Below are 17,111 nucleotides of genomic sequence, written 5' to 3'. Positions count from 1 at the left end.
TAATTTTATTTATATATGGGACACTTATCACGATTTCCCCTTCCACTTCACTTTATATTATTTAGAGCTTGTTCTATACTTGTATTACAGTTTTATACTGTCTATATTTATCCTATTTTTTGCAGTTTATTACTCATCACCGTTGTTTATTCTGATAGCGTGGAGGCCTCGCCTCCCCGGTATGTTCGATCTGGAGTGTCTCGGTTCTCGGCTTCTCCACAGCTTGTAGTCCCTGGTCCTCCGCGTAGCCATTCACAAGGTGCTGGTGGATAGGCGACTGGACACTGCAACAAGGATCCCTTTCAGACGAGGCAATCCGCCCTGGTGACTGTGGGCCAGCAATGCACTGCGATGTGGCAGTGCCCAGAACCAAAAATGTTCTTACAAGCTATCAGCATGATCATTGAGGAAAAGGATAGTCACTCAGCATCAGCATAGGCAGTCTTGAAGGGATCTGACATTTCAAAAAAAAATATTCAGTTATATCAGCATCAGGTGCTTGGTAGCTGGTGGTGATCCAAGCCTGATTCATTTTTATGAAGGTCGATCGACCGAGTCGGTGGAGAGGTGCACCCTGTGATCGGTTGCAAAGCCTCCAGCAGCACTGAATGTGCGTTCTGAAAGATCGCTGGATACAGGACAAGCCAGTAGCTCAATTGCATACTGTGCAAGCTCTGGTGAGTAATCCATCCTCAAGACCCAGTAAGCCAGAGGATTTTCGGTGGGAAAGGTGTCCAAGTCTGATGTTGCCCCTAGGTATTCCCGCACCATGTAAAACAGACACTGGCGATGGTTGCTGGAACCGGTCATACCTTGGGGCTGCGGACTAGAAATTGCCTGAACGCTGAAGCCTCAGCAACACGTTGTCCAGGACCAGCATTTTGTAACCTCCCAGTCTGGGAACGTGTTGCACAGACCTTTCTGCAAGGCCTCCGGAAGATGTTTCATCTTCTGCTCCCTCTAAGGTCTGCAACTTTACTCTTGTAACGTGGATCAAGAAGGGTTGCCAGCCAGTAATGATCCCTCTCCTTGATAGCACGAATACAAGGATCCTTCCGCAGGCTTTGCAGCATCAGGGAGGCCATACAATGTAGGTTTGCTGAGGCATTCGGTGCAGAGTCCTCTGGGTGACTGAGGACAACAGAATCCACAGCCACCTCGTCCAAGCCACGTACAAGTCCATGGGTTTCTTGGGACTGTAATTGATCCCTTGAAAACTGCTGCTGATGCTGAGTGCTAGGCTCCACCTCCATGCTGACACAATCGTCCTCGTCCTCTTCCTGTGTGATAGGCAGGCAAGCAGGAACACTGGATAAAGGGGGCCTTGAGAGGTAAGGAAGTCCTCCTCTTCCTCCCTCTGTTCTGCCTCAAGGGTCCTGTCCATTATTCCACGCAGCGTGTGCTCCAACAGGTAAATAAGAGGGACAGTGTCACTGATGCATGCACTGTGACTTCTCGCCATCCTTGTGGCCTCCTCAAATGATGACAGGACAGTGCATGCATCCCTGATCATGGCCCACTGGCGTGGGGGGAAAAACAAGTTCCCCTGACCCTGTCCTGCTGCCATAATGGCACAGATACTCATTGATGGCCCTCTGCTGCATGTGCAGCCACTGCAGCATGGCCAACTTAGAGTTCCACCTGGTGGGCATGTCACATATTAGGCAGTTCATGGGCAGGTTGTATTCCTTTTGGAGGTCTGACAGCCGAGCACTGGCATTATATGACCGTCGGAAATGCACACAGAGTTTCCTGGCCTGCTTCAGGACATCCTGTAAACCCAGGTACCGGCCCAAGACCTGCTGCACCACCAAGTTAAGGACGTGAGCAAAACAGGGCACATGGGTCAGTTGTCCCTGTTGCACGGCAGAGAGGAGGTTGTGCCATTTTCGCAAACCACCATTCCTGGCTTAAGCTGGCGTGGCATCAACCACCTCCTGAGCCTGCCCCTGCAGAGCTGACAGAACCTCTGACCCAGTGTGGCTCCTGTCCCCCAAGCACACCAGCTCAAGCGCTGCATGGCATCTCTTTGCCTGCATACTTGCGTAGCCCCTTTACAGAGCACCACTGGTTCCGAGGACACATCAGCACAGGAAGAGGCCACAGAGGAAGAAGAGGGGGTGGAGGAGAGTGGTGTGCCACAACCAGTAGTAGCATTTTGGAGGCGTGGTGAACAACCTCCAACACTACTGTACCTTGTCCTGCATCCTTCCCAGCTGCCAGCAGAGTCACCCAATGCGACGTGAAAGATGGGTAACGTCCCTGTCAATGCCTGATGGACCATGAGTCAGCGGTAATATGCACCTTACCACTAACCGGCCCTGTCCAGCGAGGCATGGACATTGTCTTCCACATGCCGGTAGAGAGCCAGAATCGCCTTTTGTGAGAAAAAGGCGTTTGGGAACTTGCCACTGAGGTACCGCACATTCCATAAACTCACGGAAAAGGGCAGAATCTACCAACTGAAAAGGCAGCTGTTGGAAGTGCTAGCAATTTAGCTAGGCTAGCATTCAACAGCTGGGCATGCGGATGGCTGGGAGAGAACTTCTTTCGGCGCTGCAGCAGCTGGGGCAGGAAAATTTGCCTGGTACAATCTGCCGTCTGTGTACCAATAGTAGATTGCCCACAAGTACTTGGCTGTGACACACCTAATTCTACACCTTTAGTTCTATCAGTGCAAGCTTCAGAGAGGACTGAGGGTATAGTGGGGTTGGAGATCCCAGCTGATGAGGAGCAAGGAAAGGTTTGCTTTGTTCTTTAGTGTGGGTCTTTGAGGTAAGCTTGCCAAAGAACTGCATGGCAGGTCGACATGCCTGGTCAAGCATGTGGTGCCCATGTGGGAGATGTTTTGGCCACGCGAGATACGCTTGAGACATATGTTGCAAATAGCAGCAGTGTGATCTAATGCACTTGTCTCAAAAAAGCCCACACCAATGAACTTTTGGAATAACGCTGAGAGACCGCAGCGCCCTGCATATGTGGAGCTCTGCGTTGTGATGCAGTCGGTGTGCTGCCCTTAAGCTGGCCCCTGGAGGGCATCCTGCCTCGTTGGATATGTGCCGCCTCCTCCTCCTCTCTCCTTTCAGACACCCACGTAGAGTCAGTGGCCTCATCATCCCCTCCCTCATCCCTGTAGAAAACCTGGCAGTATGCTGCAGCTGGGGAAACATTACTGCCAGATTGCTGTTCTTCTTCTTGGGCACCCCCTCTCTCTGGGCTCACGTTACTGCCTTCCTCTAGCTGTGTACCATCATCAGAGCCTTCAAAACGCTGCACATCCTCCTGCAGCATGTACCCAACAGTTTGGGGGACTCCTCAGGAGGACATGGTGGGGCTAGGGAAGGAGTGACTGATGCCATTGAGCAGAGGGAAGAGGCCTCGTTGGCAGCTGCTTTGCCAGACAAAGTACCCTGAGCCTGGGTGAGAGAGGATGAGGACGACTTGGTCATCCACTCTACCAAGTCTATAGCATGTTGCGGCTCAACACGGCCAGCTGCCGAAAAAAAGGACCAGCCTGTCCCACGGCCACATGCTGATTAAGGATGAGCTCCAGCGTGTTCGCATGGTACACGTGCAGAGCCCGCCAGGAAGTCTGCACGGCACTGCGCTAATCACAGCCAGGGAGACCTTGTCCGGATGCTCGGCTGCAGAGATCGGGAAATGTCTCCCTGGCTGTGATTAGCGCAGCGCCGTGCAGATTTCCTGGCGGGCTCTGCACATGTACCATGCGAACACGCTGGAGCTCATCCTTAGTGCTGATGAGGATGCACCGTGTCCACGACCAGCACTGTTGCCTCTAGACACAGAGCGTGCTTGCCCTCTTTTATCGGCTTGTGACTCCCTGCCTCTCCTTGTTGTCCTTCCAGACATACTAATGGCCTGCAGAGGACACAGACAGTACACCACGTGAAAGTACTTGCAGAAATATCCCCTGCCTGTAGTATTGATGTGAGCAGATCCCTGCCTCTAGGAGTAAATATGAGAAACACCAACTTTATGTAGCTTTAGGTGCACAATGTGCAGAGGACACAGGCAGTACACACACCACATAGCTTTAGGTGCACACTGCAGAGGACACACAGTACACTACGTAAGAATACTGCAGCTAGCACAATCACCTGCTTGCCTGTCAGTAAATTAGGAAGAGCGGATCTAGCTAAACTCAATACATTGTATAAATATATATACAACACCTGGAAAGCATATATATCTTCTACACACTGTAACTCTAACTGACTAGCCTGCCTGCTCTATCTACCTGCAATAAATGACATGCTCTCTCTGTCTTCTCTTAACCACCACAACACACTACACAAGGCCGACTTGCAGGCGGCCTTTTATAGTGTGGGGCGTGTACTAAACCCCCTGAGCCATAATTGGCCAAAGCCACCCTGGCTTTGGCCAATTATGGCTCTCCGTTTTTTTGCAAGCTGTGATTGGCCAAGCATGCAAGTCATAGTGCATGCTTGGCCAATCATCAGCCAGCAATGCACTGCGATGCCGCAGTGAATTATGGGCCATGACACGCCACTCGAATTTGGCGCGAACGGCCTGTAACATTCGTATTTCGTATTTCTACGAACTGTCGAACATACGATGTTCGAGTCGAACGTGAGTTCGACTTGAACACGAAGCTCATCCCTTTATTAAGGAGTGGCTTGACAAGAGAAATACAACATTTGAAGCCCATGTCCAGGATCCATCTGTGGCTCTTGATGCACAGACTCCAGCCTCAGTCCACTGCTTGTGAAAGTCCCCAACACTTTTGAATGGCCTTTTCTTGGCAATCCTCTTCAGGCTGCGGTCATCTCTGCTGCTTGTGCATCTTTTTCTTCCACACTTTTCCCTTCCACATAACTTTCTATTAATGTGCTTTGATGCAGCACTTTGGGCATGGGCGTAGGAACCGGGGGGGACGCATCCCCCCCAGGAAATAATGCGGGGGGGGAAAGGTATTGTAAAATCCCCCCCAGGTAAAACGGCCGCGGCGCTGTCTCAGCCTGTTTTTTGCTTCTTTTTTTTTGTCTGTGCAGCGCGGTGGCCCAGCCCTCTACATTGCCGCCCTGCCTCTCCAGCCCTCTGCTTTGCCGCTATACTCACGAATGCTGAGAATAGTAGGAGGGAGCAGCAATGTAGAGGGCTGGAGAGGCGGAGTTCAATGTAGAGGGGTGGAGGGTGGGGGATAGTACGGAGCGGCCGATGACTGATGGATTACAAACTTGACTGGCCTAAAGCTCCGCCCACCCCCTCCGTGCAGCTGTTGTTCACTGGGTCCTCTCTTGGGAGGGGGGGCTGTCTGATGACAGGAGGAGAGAGAGAAGCACGAGGGGAACCCCCTGCAAAGGACAGCAGGTACAATTGAATAAAATACTCTTATGATATACAGATCATGATTTTGCAATGAAGTGATCAATGCTGCAAACTTAACATTCTCCCTTCAGCGACAGTTCAAGTTTTGCAAACTTTGCAGTACATGAACTTTCACTGAAGGTGTAGACTGTTTAATGAGTTTGCAGCATGGATCACTTTATTGCAAAATCATAATCTGTATATTAATCAACTTTCAATGAATGTGGTCTGTTTAACGAGTTTGTATTGATTTCAGCATGTGCAAAATGTTCCATGCAATGCATGCTGAAATCAATGCAAATTCATTTAGGACGTTGAGGCTGCACTCATTGCCACTGATTAGGCGGCACTCTAAGGGCCCTTTCACACGGAGCGGATCAGTAATGATCCGCTCCGTGTGTCCGCTTTGCTCAGCGGGGATCCTCCGTAAAATCCCCGCTGAGCTGGCAGCTGACAGGGCGGTCCCCGCACACTGTGCAGGGACCGCCCTTTGTTTCCTCCGCTCTCCCCTATGGGGGATCGGACGAAAACGGACCGTATGTCCGTGTTCATCCGATCCGTCAGACGGAAGAAAAATGGGATTTCTTCCGTCTGCAAATGCGGATCTTTGTGGAGGCGGACAAATTACGCGTGTCAGCCGCTGACACCAGTAATCACATAGGGACACATGTATGTCCCGTTTTCATCGGCAAACAGACGCATGAAAATGCGGACATACGGTCCGTACGTGTGAAAGGGCCCTAAGGCTACTTTCACACTGAGGCATCAGCGGTAAAGTGCCGCTATTTTTAGTGGCGCTTTACTGTCATTTTGCAGCGCTATTCGGCCGCTAGCAACTCCCAGTTTACTGGATAAGAATATACCTGGCGAGTAAAAATGCTGTCCCCCCCAGATTTGTAAGGGTTCCTACACCCATGACTTTGGGAACATCCTACTCTGTTTGCAATTACCTTTTGAGGCTTTCCCTCCTTATGGAGGGTGTCAATGATGGTTTTCTGCACAACTGTCAGGTCAGCAGTCTTTCCCATGATTGTGATTCCTACTAAACCAGACTGAGACCATTTAAAGGCTCAGGAACCCTTTGCAGGTGTTATGGCTTAATTTTGCTTTGTATGTAATGAGTCTATCTCATATATTGGTTTCAACTTTTAGGTTGCATTCATGAAATAAATGAACTTTTGCACAATATTAAAATTTTTCGAGTATCACCTGTGTGTGTGTGTGTGTGTGTGTGTGTGTGTGTGTGTGTGTGTGTGTATATATATATATATATATATATATATATATATATATATATATATATATATATATATATATATAATATAAATATTCAATAACACACCATGGGATTCGAACACAGATGTGTAATATTTTTTTATAAATATACAGTACACACACGCGTATGTGATATACGTGTGTGTGTGTGTGTGTACTGTATATTTATAAAAAAATATTACACATCTGAGTGCGAATCCCATGGTTTGTTGTTGAATATGAAAATATATATATATATATATATATATATATATATATATATATATATATATATATATATATATATATATACCGTATTTATCGGCGTATACCGCACACTATTTTGCCCTGAAAATCAGGGCAAAATCGTGGGTGCGCGGTATACGCCGACACCCGCTAACCCGCGCCGAGTTTGAATACTGGGCCGGCACATACCGAGCGCAGTACACTCATGTATCTTCGGGCAGTCTCGGCGCCTCTCGCGCTGACATCCTGAGCGTACAGGACGTCAGCGCGAGAGTTGCCGAGCCTGCCCGACGATACACGAGTGTACTGCGCTCGGTATATGTCGGCGCAGTGTTCAAACTCGGCGCGGGAAACGAGCGGGGAGGACGCCGCAGAAAGACGCCGTACCCGACCAAGAGAACACCCGAAGCCGCAGGCGGACGCCGGACCCGACGAGGCCGTCGATCTTTTTTCCACAGGAATTCGGGCAACTTTAGGGGTGCGCGCCATACGCTGGAGCGCGCTATACCCCGATAAATACGGTGTATGTGTGTGTATATATATATATATATATATATATATATATATATATATATATATATATATATATATATATATATATATATATATACACATTATATATTTACATGTCTATGCCCACACAAGCATATGACTTTCTTTACTTCGCTGCTATGGGCTCTAGACCCAGACTAAGGGGACCCCCCAGGCATGATATTTAAAGGAATATTTTATTTTTGTTTCACTTTAAGCATTATTGATTTTAATAATGCTTAAATTGAAACAATACCAACTGTTTCTAAACTTTTTTTTTTTGCATAGATACACGGCCCCTAGGGCAGTACCTGGGTCCCCATACACTTTTTATGGCAATAACTTGCATATAAGCCTTGAAAATTGTCACTTTTGATTTTTTATGTTCGTGTCCCATAGACTTTAACAGTGTTGACAAAAAATGTTGTTCTGTTTGTGGTTCAAACCGAACCGGGGGCTGTTCCGCTCATCCCTAATCAATGGCACAACTATCAGTCCATCCCCCACATGCCAGGGTGCTAGGGGTAGCCCTGGACTCTGAACTGTGCTTTCAGACCTACATCCAATCCCTGTCCAAATAATGCCACCTTAACCTCCAACATCTTTAGAATGCGTCCCTTTTTAATCCATGACATCACCAACCTTCTAATTCACTGCCTGTTTATCAACCAAGCCACTCTCTCCAATCCTTCTGCTCTATAGCTCCCTTGTCACCACCTCCCATGCTCGCCTCCAGGGCTTCTTCCATCCTTTGAATAGATTAGGAGATAGTCAGACAGATCTTTAGACGATCCCTGAAAACCCTTCTCTTTTTAAAGAAGCCTATCCTGCTTCTAACTAACACTGTTTTACTTTCTCCATCAGCTCATTCCCCCAACTGCTATTACCTGAAATTGACCCTCCCTCATAGATTGTGAGCTCTAACAAGCAGGGCCCTCTGATTCCTCTTGTACCAAATTGTATTGTAACTGTAATGTCTGCCTTCATGTTAAGCGCTGTGCAGACTGTTGGTGATATATAAATCCTGTATATTAATATGGGTTTAAGAAATTTAAAAAACATTGCATTCTATTTGTATGTACATTTTACATGTAGCACTAGCCCCGAAGGAGCTGCTGGTTTAGATTTGGGCCTACCGTTACCTTACTGTTCCTTGCGTTCGTCTCAGGGGTTCTCCTTGAAGAGTTATCTGGAAGAAATGTCTGTACAACACAGTCTGTCAAGGGTTTTATTGAACAAACTTTCCAATAGAGGGATGGGGAGGACTCGGGTATCTTACTTCCAGGTCACGAATATTCTAGGTCCAGAGAAACCGCAGTCTCCACACTGGACTCGGCAACCACCCGATAGGCCCACTCTCACTGTCCTAGCAGCCGGTGTGAAGCTTGATCAAAAGAAAAGTCTCTGCCACAGACTTGGTAGTAGAATTTGTTCATTAGTCTCTACCATCAACCACTGTAAAAGTCAGCGGTCATCAGCAGTTGGTGCCAAGCGACATGTTGCATAGTTATATAGTAGTTAAGGGTTGAATAAAGACAAGTGTCCATCTAGTTCAACCTGTGTAGGTGCACATGTGTCAGTGTCTATAATTTCACATATCCCTATATGTTGTGCTCTTTAAGATGCACATCCATGAGTCTCTTAAAAAATCTATACTACCTGCAGCCACCACCGATTGTGGAAGAGTTCCACATCATTATTTCCCTGAGCAGTTTAAGGTTAACCCGCATCTCCTCTAATTTCATTGTGTGTCCCCTGGTCCTCTTACACTCAAGTAGTTTTTTCTATGCTGGGATCGCCATTGAGGTATTTGTAAATGCTATCATGTCCCCTCTCAAGCGACATGCCTGGACAAGTCCTGCTATCGGCATGCCTGCTACCTTCAGTTTCTCTAAAAAGGTGTGCCCTGGGAGGGGTCTGCGTATCAGTTTGGCAGACACCAGCCTGTCTGGAAGCGAGGCAGTGGTGCCACACCCTGGAGGAAACCCAGTGTTCCCTGCTAGCAGCAGACACCACGAGGCAGCGGAGCAAGATGGCAGAGGGTGGATGTCTATTCCCAACCCTGACTTGGTTGCCTGAAAAGCAGGAGCTGACACTGGTGGAAACCCTTGAAATGATCGATGGGACGAAGCGGTTGTCTGCTGTGTCCGGAGTACCAGACCGCGTGGTCGCTGCCTGGGCCTGGTGTGGCCATTGTAACAAACCGCTAACCCGGTTGGGACCCATCCAGCAGGAGCCACAATATATCATGGACCTGCAATCAGGACTGTGCCATCTGCAGCCACCTGAGCGCGAGAGTAAGACCTGGACCCGCTTCAAGGACATTTAGCATAGCGGATCTGGAGAACAATCTACAAGGATCAGGTGCTCATTGCCAAAGCAGGACAGTCTACAAAGAGCCACTCCATTCAGGAGGAGGGGGAGACCTGAAGAGGTTGCCCGACCCCATTTCTATGCCTAGGAGACTGAGGAGATACAGCTGGCATGGAGATCTTATGCATGAACTGCTGGGAAGTAGAAAAATGTGTTTTTTTCCTCCTGATTTTTCTTCTGCAGGATCAGCCCGGCCTGCCACCCTGGATATGCCCAACTGACAGATGGTTTGCCTTGTTACAATTTTTTTTAAGGAGCCTGTTTGTCTGGGGAGGGGCCCCTCCCATCAGGAACTCCAGAGAAGAACTGTCCACCTTGCATATATTGGATGAAAAGAGGTCCTGGACTGCCGCACTCCTTAAAACGATATCTTTATTCAGAAAGTGAAATCCAAAAAACAACCAACAATGTTGCAGTCAAAAAGAAGTGAACAAAAGGAAAACTTACTCGTAGTCTTTTTGACTGCAACATTGTTGGTGGTTTTTTGGATTTCACTTGCTGAATAAAGATATCGTTTTAAGGAGTGCGGCAGTCCAGGACCTCTTTTCATCCAATGCACCTGTGCATAGCCAGAACCCTTTTGGCTTGGTGGGACGGAAGCAAAGCCAGGGGATCAGCAGTTTTCTGAGCGGTATTATTTCTCACCTTGCATATATGTTTGTTTACCTTTCCCATTATTTATGTCAGCAGGTTAAAACCCTCTTCTAACAGAACAAACAGGAAAAAAAATGTATGTTCGATTGAGTTTTTTTTATTTCTATTGGCAGGATGCTAAACCCCTCCCAACAGAAATTCTGTACAGTGTGTAGTTTGATCTGAGCAAAGGATGTTGTTATATTTCCCTTTTGTCTTCTCTTAGGATCTTCTGGGATGGGACAGCTGTCCATCCTCTTCGGCTGGAGACAAGAAAATTCCTGCAGACAGAGTATCTTTCTTCCGCGAGAGATGCTCTGACCCAAATGTATATTGTATATTAATGTTGGTTACAGGGACCTGTTGATTGTGTGTCTTACTTTCTGTACAGATGTAAATACCTACCAGAAATCTTTATTTTTGTACATAATTTTATTTGTACAGTTCCCTATCCAAGTTGTTTCCCTTTCCCCCTTCCATTTTATCTTATGGGATGCCCTTGCTCCTGGGCCCAGGAGCCATTTTTGAAAAATGTTCCCACCTGAGGGACCAGCTGGATTTTGGTGGGGGGGTGAATTTAGCACCCTCTACTTGGATAGGTGCTAGAAGTTAGGATTTTTGTAGTAGAGGCAAATTTATGGAAGCTAGGCTGGTTTTTGATCTGTGTGGGCTAGGAATGGCTCAGAGCAGCAGCTGTGACCCACAGGCAACATCACTCCACTGTCACCTCCCTCTTTCTAGAGGATTCTAAAAGAGATGGGGAAGAGGTTGAGCTGTCTGGGGTGTCTCAGGGAGCCCTGACCGATTTGGCAGGGGGCAGGCCTCCTTGAAGTACCCAGGGTCAGCCCAGCTGGGGAGGAGTTGTCGGGTGGAAGAACTAAGAATGGATTACTAGGCTGTTGGGCCTTTGAGGGAGCTCCCCAGTCTGGGGGGTGGTGTCCTTCGGGCCTGGACTCGGGTGCAGGACAGAGCTCTCCAGGAAATTGTGGCGGCTTTGCACAGGAGGAGCAAGAGGACAGTAGGAGCTAGTACCTTTGGGCAAGTCTTCAGAAGGGAACCACAGATCGCAGCCAGGAGGGATGGTGAGTGACTTGTGCACATACCTCCCAACAAGCACTGATTCTGCAGGACTTTTCCCGCATACCAAATGCAACAACTCTGACAGTAATAAAAATCCCCCCCCCCGCTCAACAACTGACCCGCAGTGGACATCATTTGAAAAGTTGGGAGGTATGTGTGCAGTCGGGGGGACTGGAGAGGCATGCTAGAGAAGACTAATGCCGCATACACACCATCACTTTATGTGATGAAAAAAAACGACACTTTCTGTGAAGTAAAAAATGACGTTTTTGAAACTTCAATTTTCAAAGACGAAGTTGCCTACACACCATCGTTTTTCTCACAATGTTCTTGCAAAGTGAGGTTACGTTCCACCACGTTTTTCCATTGAAGCTAGCTTCTGGGCATGCGTGGATGAAAAAACGTCTTACAAAACGACGTTTTTTGCTACACACGGTCAATTTCTGTGAAGTAAAAAGTGCACTTTTGAAAAACGACACATAAAATTGAAGCATGCTTCAATTTTCTTTGGTCGTTTTTTACAAGACATAAAACGACGTTTTCCCCCACACACAGTCAATTAAAGTGACGTTTTTAAAAACGTCATTTTTTTTCATCACATAAAGTGATGGTGTGTACGCGGCATAAGAGGAAACAGTCAGAGCTGGGTGTGGAGCCAGTAGGGAGGATTGCAATGTCATGGGCAGTGAAGTCAGGTAGCTGCAGCCAGGAGAGCTGGCAGGGCCTGAAGAGGACTAACTGGCAGTAGTCCACCAGAAGGACAGCTAGCACTAACAGGACTTAGTCTCTGCTACATTATAGAGACCGTCAGTCTCTGCCTGCAAAGGGCAATTCCCAAGGCCTGGCTGAACCAGTATCAGACCTAACCATGGCTCAGAGAGACAGTGAGAGTAAGTCTGCATGCAAGAGTTGTGCGGGGGTTTTAAGAAGTGTACAAAGAGTGTACATAGTTGTACTTGGCAACTTTGCTATTCACTGTGCAATAAAACAACAAAAACGAAGCCAGCAGACTGTTCATTGTCTTGGCGTGTCAGGGAAGTGAATACAGAGCCAGGCAGGGTGACAGGTGGGCCACATCACTTGGCCTCCCCTACAGGGGTACCGCTACCTATGCTAGTTCAGAGTCGGTCATGACTTGCAGTGAAGAATGAGCAACAGAATAATTGGGGGCTTAAAATTAAACATCCTTTTAAATTTGTAACCTTTCATTGTATTCATTCATAGCTGTAACTATTGTTTCCAGGGGTCTGCTCCATCAAAATATCATATGGAAAATGTGGACGGGCCAACTTATTCCTTGGACAACAATTACTCTGTTTTCCTCTTGGCGGATGATGGCACCAATGAACAAATGGGAGGTGAAACTAGCTTTAGATTTAGGCTGGAGGAGCACATATCACGACAGAAGACTGGAGTTGGAGGTAAGTGTAAAGTGTAGTTATTCAGTGTGGCAATGAGCAATCTTTAAAGTGATATATCCCACAGCAACCAATCAGCATTCAGCTTTTGCCAACATGGCAAACCGAGAAATCTGGTTTGATTTTGCAGGTTACCATACCTCCAAACATTTTTAGATGGGAATGTGGGACACCTACTAGCAAATGTATGTAGGCATAGGAAACTCCCCCTGCCACACTCCTTTAAAGGGACTTTTTTTTTTTTTACCACTACTATTCCTTTATATTGGCTTTTAAAATTGTACAAATACAGCAATTTATAAATTGGATGAAAGAATTGTTAGTGGGAAAAACTTTCTAAAAGATAAAAAGTGAAATTTTTATACAACTGTATAGATCAGACCAAAATGAGGGACAAATGAATGGGAAAGAGGGACAGATGGACATTGCTCCAAATCAGGGACAGTCACTACAAATCAGGGACAGTTGGGCGCTATGGGTTACTGCATTTGGCACATCATTATTGCTCTTCCACTGTTTGTTAAATAAGCCTACAACTGAAACATTGCACTTAGATTTACCTATCAGTTTCAGATACTGAAAGCAGGTCATGTAGCTGAGGACATTTACAGATAATGAGTTTACAGTATTCTTTTAGTATTTGTTATTGGAATAGAAAGTGAGCTGACTCTTGCCAAGCAGGATAGAGCTAGACAGGAGTAATGAAATATGTTGTAGCGCTACCCCCGTAGGAGCCACTAGAAAGATGCCCAGGGTTCTTTTCCACAACCGTTGCCCAGGGGTTTAATTTTTGGTGGTTTTATTTTTTGGGTAAATTGGATGGGGTACTCCAACACCATGTACAAATAGGGGAAAACTTCTCTTCTATAGAAATAGAAGCCTGTAGCAAGCTTCAGGAGATTAATCTTCCTCTGGTGGACAGTAAAAGCAAAGTCCTTTCACAAGTAATAAAACCGACTAAGCCCTGGACACTGGACACTGTCTCCTTTTATAACACACGCCGCTGGCTCTGACCTACAAGGGAATGGTCTTAGTCCATAGTCTCTAGGATCTTTTTCTCTCCAGTTTCTACTTACTAATGTCCTTGGAAAATTGGTTGCCTCCTTTCAATAACCATGCAACACTTTCTCCTTGTGATACCACACTAGGCCCTCAGTCGGCTTTCTGTAACTTTTTAGCAAAGCAGGCCCTCCGGTTGCCCACCAGAGGCCTCGAAGCCCCGCAGGCACATGGCAGGGTAACCTAAGAGGGCTTAGGCTGTGCTCTCTTAAGAAAAAAGACTGGGATGCTCTGTGTCTCAGGGTATTTATAGTATTTATAGAGGCTCCAAGCTACCATCTGGATGACCCTCCCCAGGGATTGACCAGTTCTGTATGAATATTTAGTTGCTATTAGACTCTTCCTTCCCACTAATTTTCAGAGTATTCTGGACTAATCAGGGGGAAGCGGTAAATCCTGCAAAAACTGAAAATATAATAGACCAAAACACTAGTGAGGCGAGACTAAATTTGACTAACAACGACCAGCAGCTCTACTGCATACAGTGAGCTATAACTAAAATTACTTAATCCTAACACATACCTAGGTGGTTGCTACAATGATATCTGCTACTCACAACTACTAATCAAATTTCATGTGTTTTTTTTTTTTTTTTTTTAGTGCTGATCTAGCAGGATAACGTTTTTAGATATTTTACCAGGAACAGGGTTTTTATAACAGCTTACCTGTAAAATCCTTTTCTTGGAGTACATCACGGGACACAGAGCAGCTATAGTAATCCCTATGTGGGTTATACGCCACCTATAGGTGAATGGACACTGGCACACCCAAAAGACAGGAGTCCCCCATAACCCCTCCCATACAGGAAGTGCCTCAGTTTTGCAGCAAAGCAATATATAGCCCAATAAGAGGGAGGGAGCTCTGTGCCCTGTGATGTACTCCAAAAAAAGGATTATACAGTACAGGCAATCCAATTTTCTTTATCTTACATTACAAGACACAGAGCAGCCATAGTAATTACTATGTGGGATGTCCCAAAGAAATGATTCTGAGGGGAGGGAGACGCATATCAAAGCAGGCCGCCATCAGACGGGAGGATCTATACTGCTATCTGCAGTACACTGCGCCCAAAAGCGGCATCCTTTTGCCGCCTTACGACTGATGATAAAATTTAGTAAATGTATGTACAGAAAACCAAGTTGTGGCCTTGCAAATCTGAGTCATAGAGGCTTGGTGATGCACCGCCCATAAAGCACTCACTGCCCTGGTAGAGTGCACTCTAACTTGAAAAGACGGAACCCTTCTTTTCAAACCACAATTATAACCTGAGAAATCCACCTTGAAATAGTGGATTTTGACACTGCCTGCACTTTCCTGGGCCCTTCTCGCAGCAAAAACAAAGCATCAGTTTTCTGTATCTGAGCTGTCACAGCTCTCACCACATCAAGAGAATTTAAAAAGTTTTCCTCAGGAGAACGAGGATCTGTAAAAAAAAGGAAGGCAGGGAGACATCTTCGTTCAGGTGAAAACTGGACCCTACATTAGGCAGAAAGGTTTGATGAGGATGCAACACCACCTTGTCCTTAAGAATAATTAAGTATGGATCTTTACATGAGAAAACTGCCAATTCTGATAATCTCCTTGCCAAGGTTACTGCCACTAACAAAAACAACTTCCTTGTCAAAAGGATCAAGGGAATATGGCACATTGGCTCAAAGGGCTGTCTTTTGTAAGGCCGCTAAAACTATATTCAAATCCCATGGGCACAAGGGTGACTAACTGGTGGAGTTATACCTGTCACCCCTTGTATAAAGGCCCGGATCAAGGAATGCTAGGCAAGTGGCCTTTGAAAAAACCGACAAGACCGAGATCTGACCCTTGATTGTATTCAAGGTTGGCTTCATTTCTACTCCCAACTGTAGGATGTCAAGAATTCTTCCAATGACATACTTCCGAGGATGCCATCTTCCGGGCTTCCCTTCCTTTTTGATCCTGCATAGAAGCTGTGATAGCAGCTGAATTAGGGGGAACGCTATGGGTCTGACATCTCCATTCAGTTTTGGCACCGTGAAGAGATTTGAAAAACCCCATGCCCCGCTCTTCTGATGGGATTTCTATAATTGCACCCTGAGACGTCAATCGGTCTAGCACCAGGAATAAAGACCTTATTTTCACTGGGTCTTTGGGAACATTCGACCTTAGAAAACAAAAAGGTGGAAATTCTCAAAACTCTAGTTTGTATCCTAGAGATCCGTGGAGATTACCCATCTGTCTGGGATATCTTCCTGCCAAGCCGCTGAAAACTGCAGAAGCTTTCCCCCACTCGATCGAACAGGGCGCCCCTTCACAAGGAGGCCTTGGGACTCTGATTTGCAAGCTTCTGCCCCCAAGGATTCTTCTGCCCTGTGCTTGGCCTTGAGGCATACCTCTTGAACCTGGCAGCGGCGGCCGTCGCAACTAGCTGGAGCCTGTCATACCTGGTACCGGGGAAGAACGTTTAAATGAAGGACGTCTACTCCTTTTAACTGGTAAAAGGACACTCTTACCACCTGAATTTTTTTATAATATATTTATCCAAATCATCCCTGAACAACCGTTACCCATGAAAGGGGAAAACCTGCTAATAGCTTTTTGAATGGCAATTCAGCTGACCAATGCTTCAACCAGAGAATTCTACGCATATGCGACGATAGAGCAAGGCGTGACATCTGATGAATAGAATCTTTAAGAGTTTCAACCGCAAAACATAAGGCCCTTGGTAGCTCAACTAACTCACGGTCCGCTTCTCCTTGAGCAGGGGCACCTTTTTAATAACCTGCTTAAGTTGGTATTTTAGGGATTGACCAATGCCTATTGCTACTGCAGGCTGTGCTGCTGCACCAGCTACAGCAAACAAGGATTTAAGCAAAGATTCCAGCTTCTTATCGGCTAGATTCTTAAAAACCTGGTCAAGTTAGACTCCTATTCACAGAAGAGATGGCAATGTCTACTGCTGGCAAACTCCACTTTGAATTTTTTCTCCATAGGATAAAGAGGAGAAAATCTTCTAGGAGGAAGAAAATATGTGTGATCCCAGTCAGTATATATCAGCCGCTCCAGCGATGGGTGTACAGGGAAAGTACTGAGACCCTGTGGAGGTCTTAAAGAACCCAAAGAGGAAAGGGGGGCCTCAGCTACCTGCACTGGGGGCAACTTGTATCCAGAACGGACCAACTCTGTAAGGGATTG

At 46.5% G+C, this 17,111-nt stretch overlaps 1 protein-coding gene across 1 annotated transcript in view; it reads left to right on the top strand.

Annotated features, from left to right (window-relative positions):
* TRPM4 (transient receptor potential cation channel subfamily M member 4) overlaps positions 1–17,111 on the top strand; it is a 682,714-nt gene that overhangs the window by 318,252 nt on the left and 347,351 nt on the right. The window contains exon 6 of the mRNA XM_040327576.1: positions 12,710–12,887. Within this exon, the coding sequence (XP_040183510.1) occupies positions 12,710–12,887 (178 nt within the window). The remainder of the gene's footprint in view (positions 1–12,709; positions 12,888–17,111) is intronic.

Source organism: Rana temporaria, chromosome 10, assembly GCF_905171775.1.
Source record: "Rana temporaria chromosome 10, aRanTem1.1, whole genome shotgun sequence".
Classification (NCBI taxonomy): domain Eukaryota; kingdom Metazoa; phylum Chordata; class Amphibia; order Anura; family Ranidae; genus Rana; species Rana temporaria.
The sequence above is the reverse complement of the archived record's forward strand: the minus strand, read 5'-3'. Positions and strand labels throughout refer to the sequence as shown.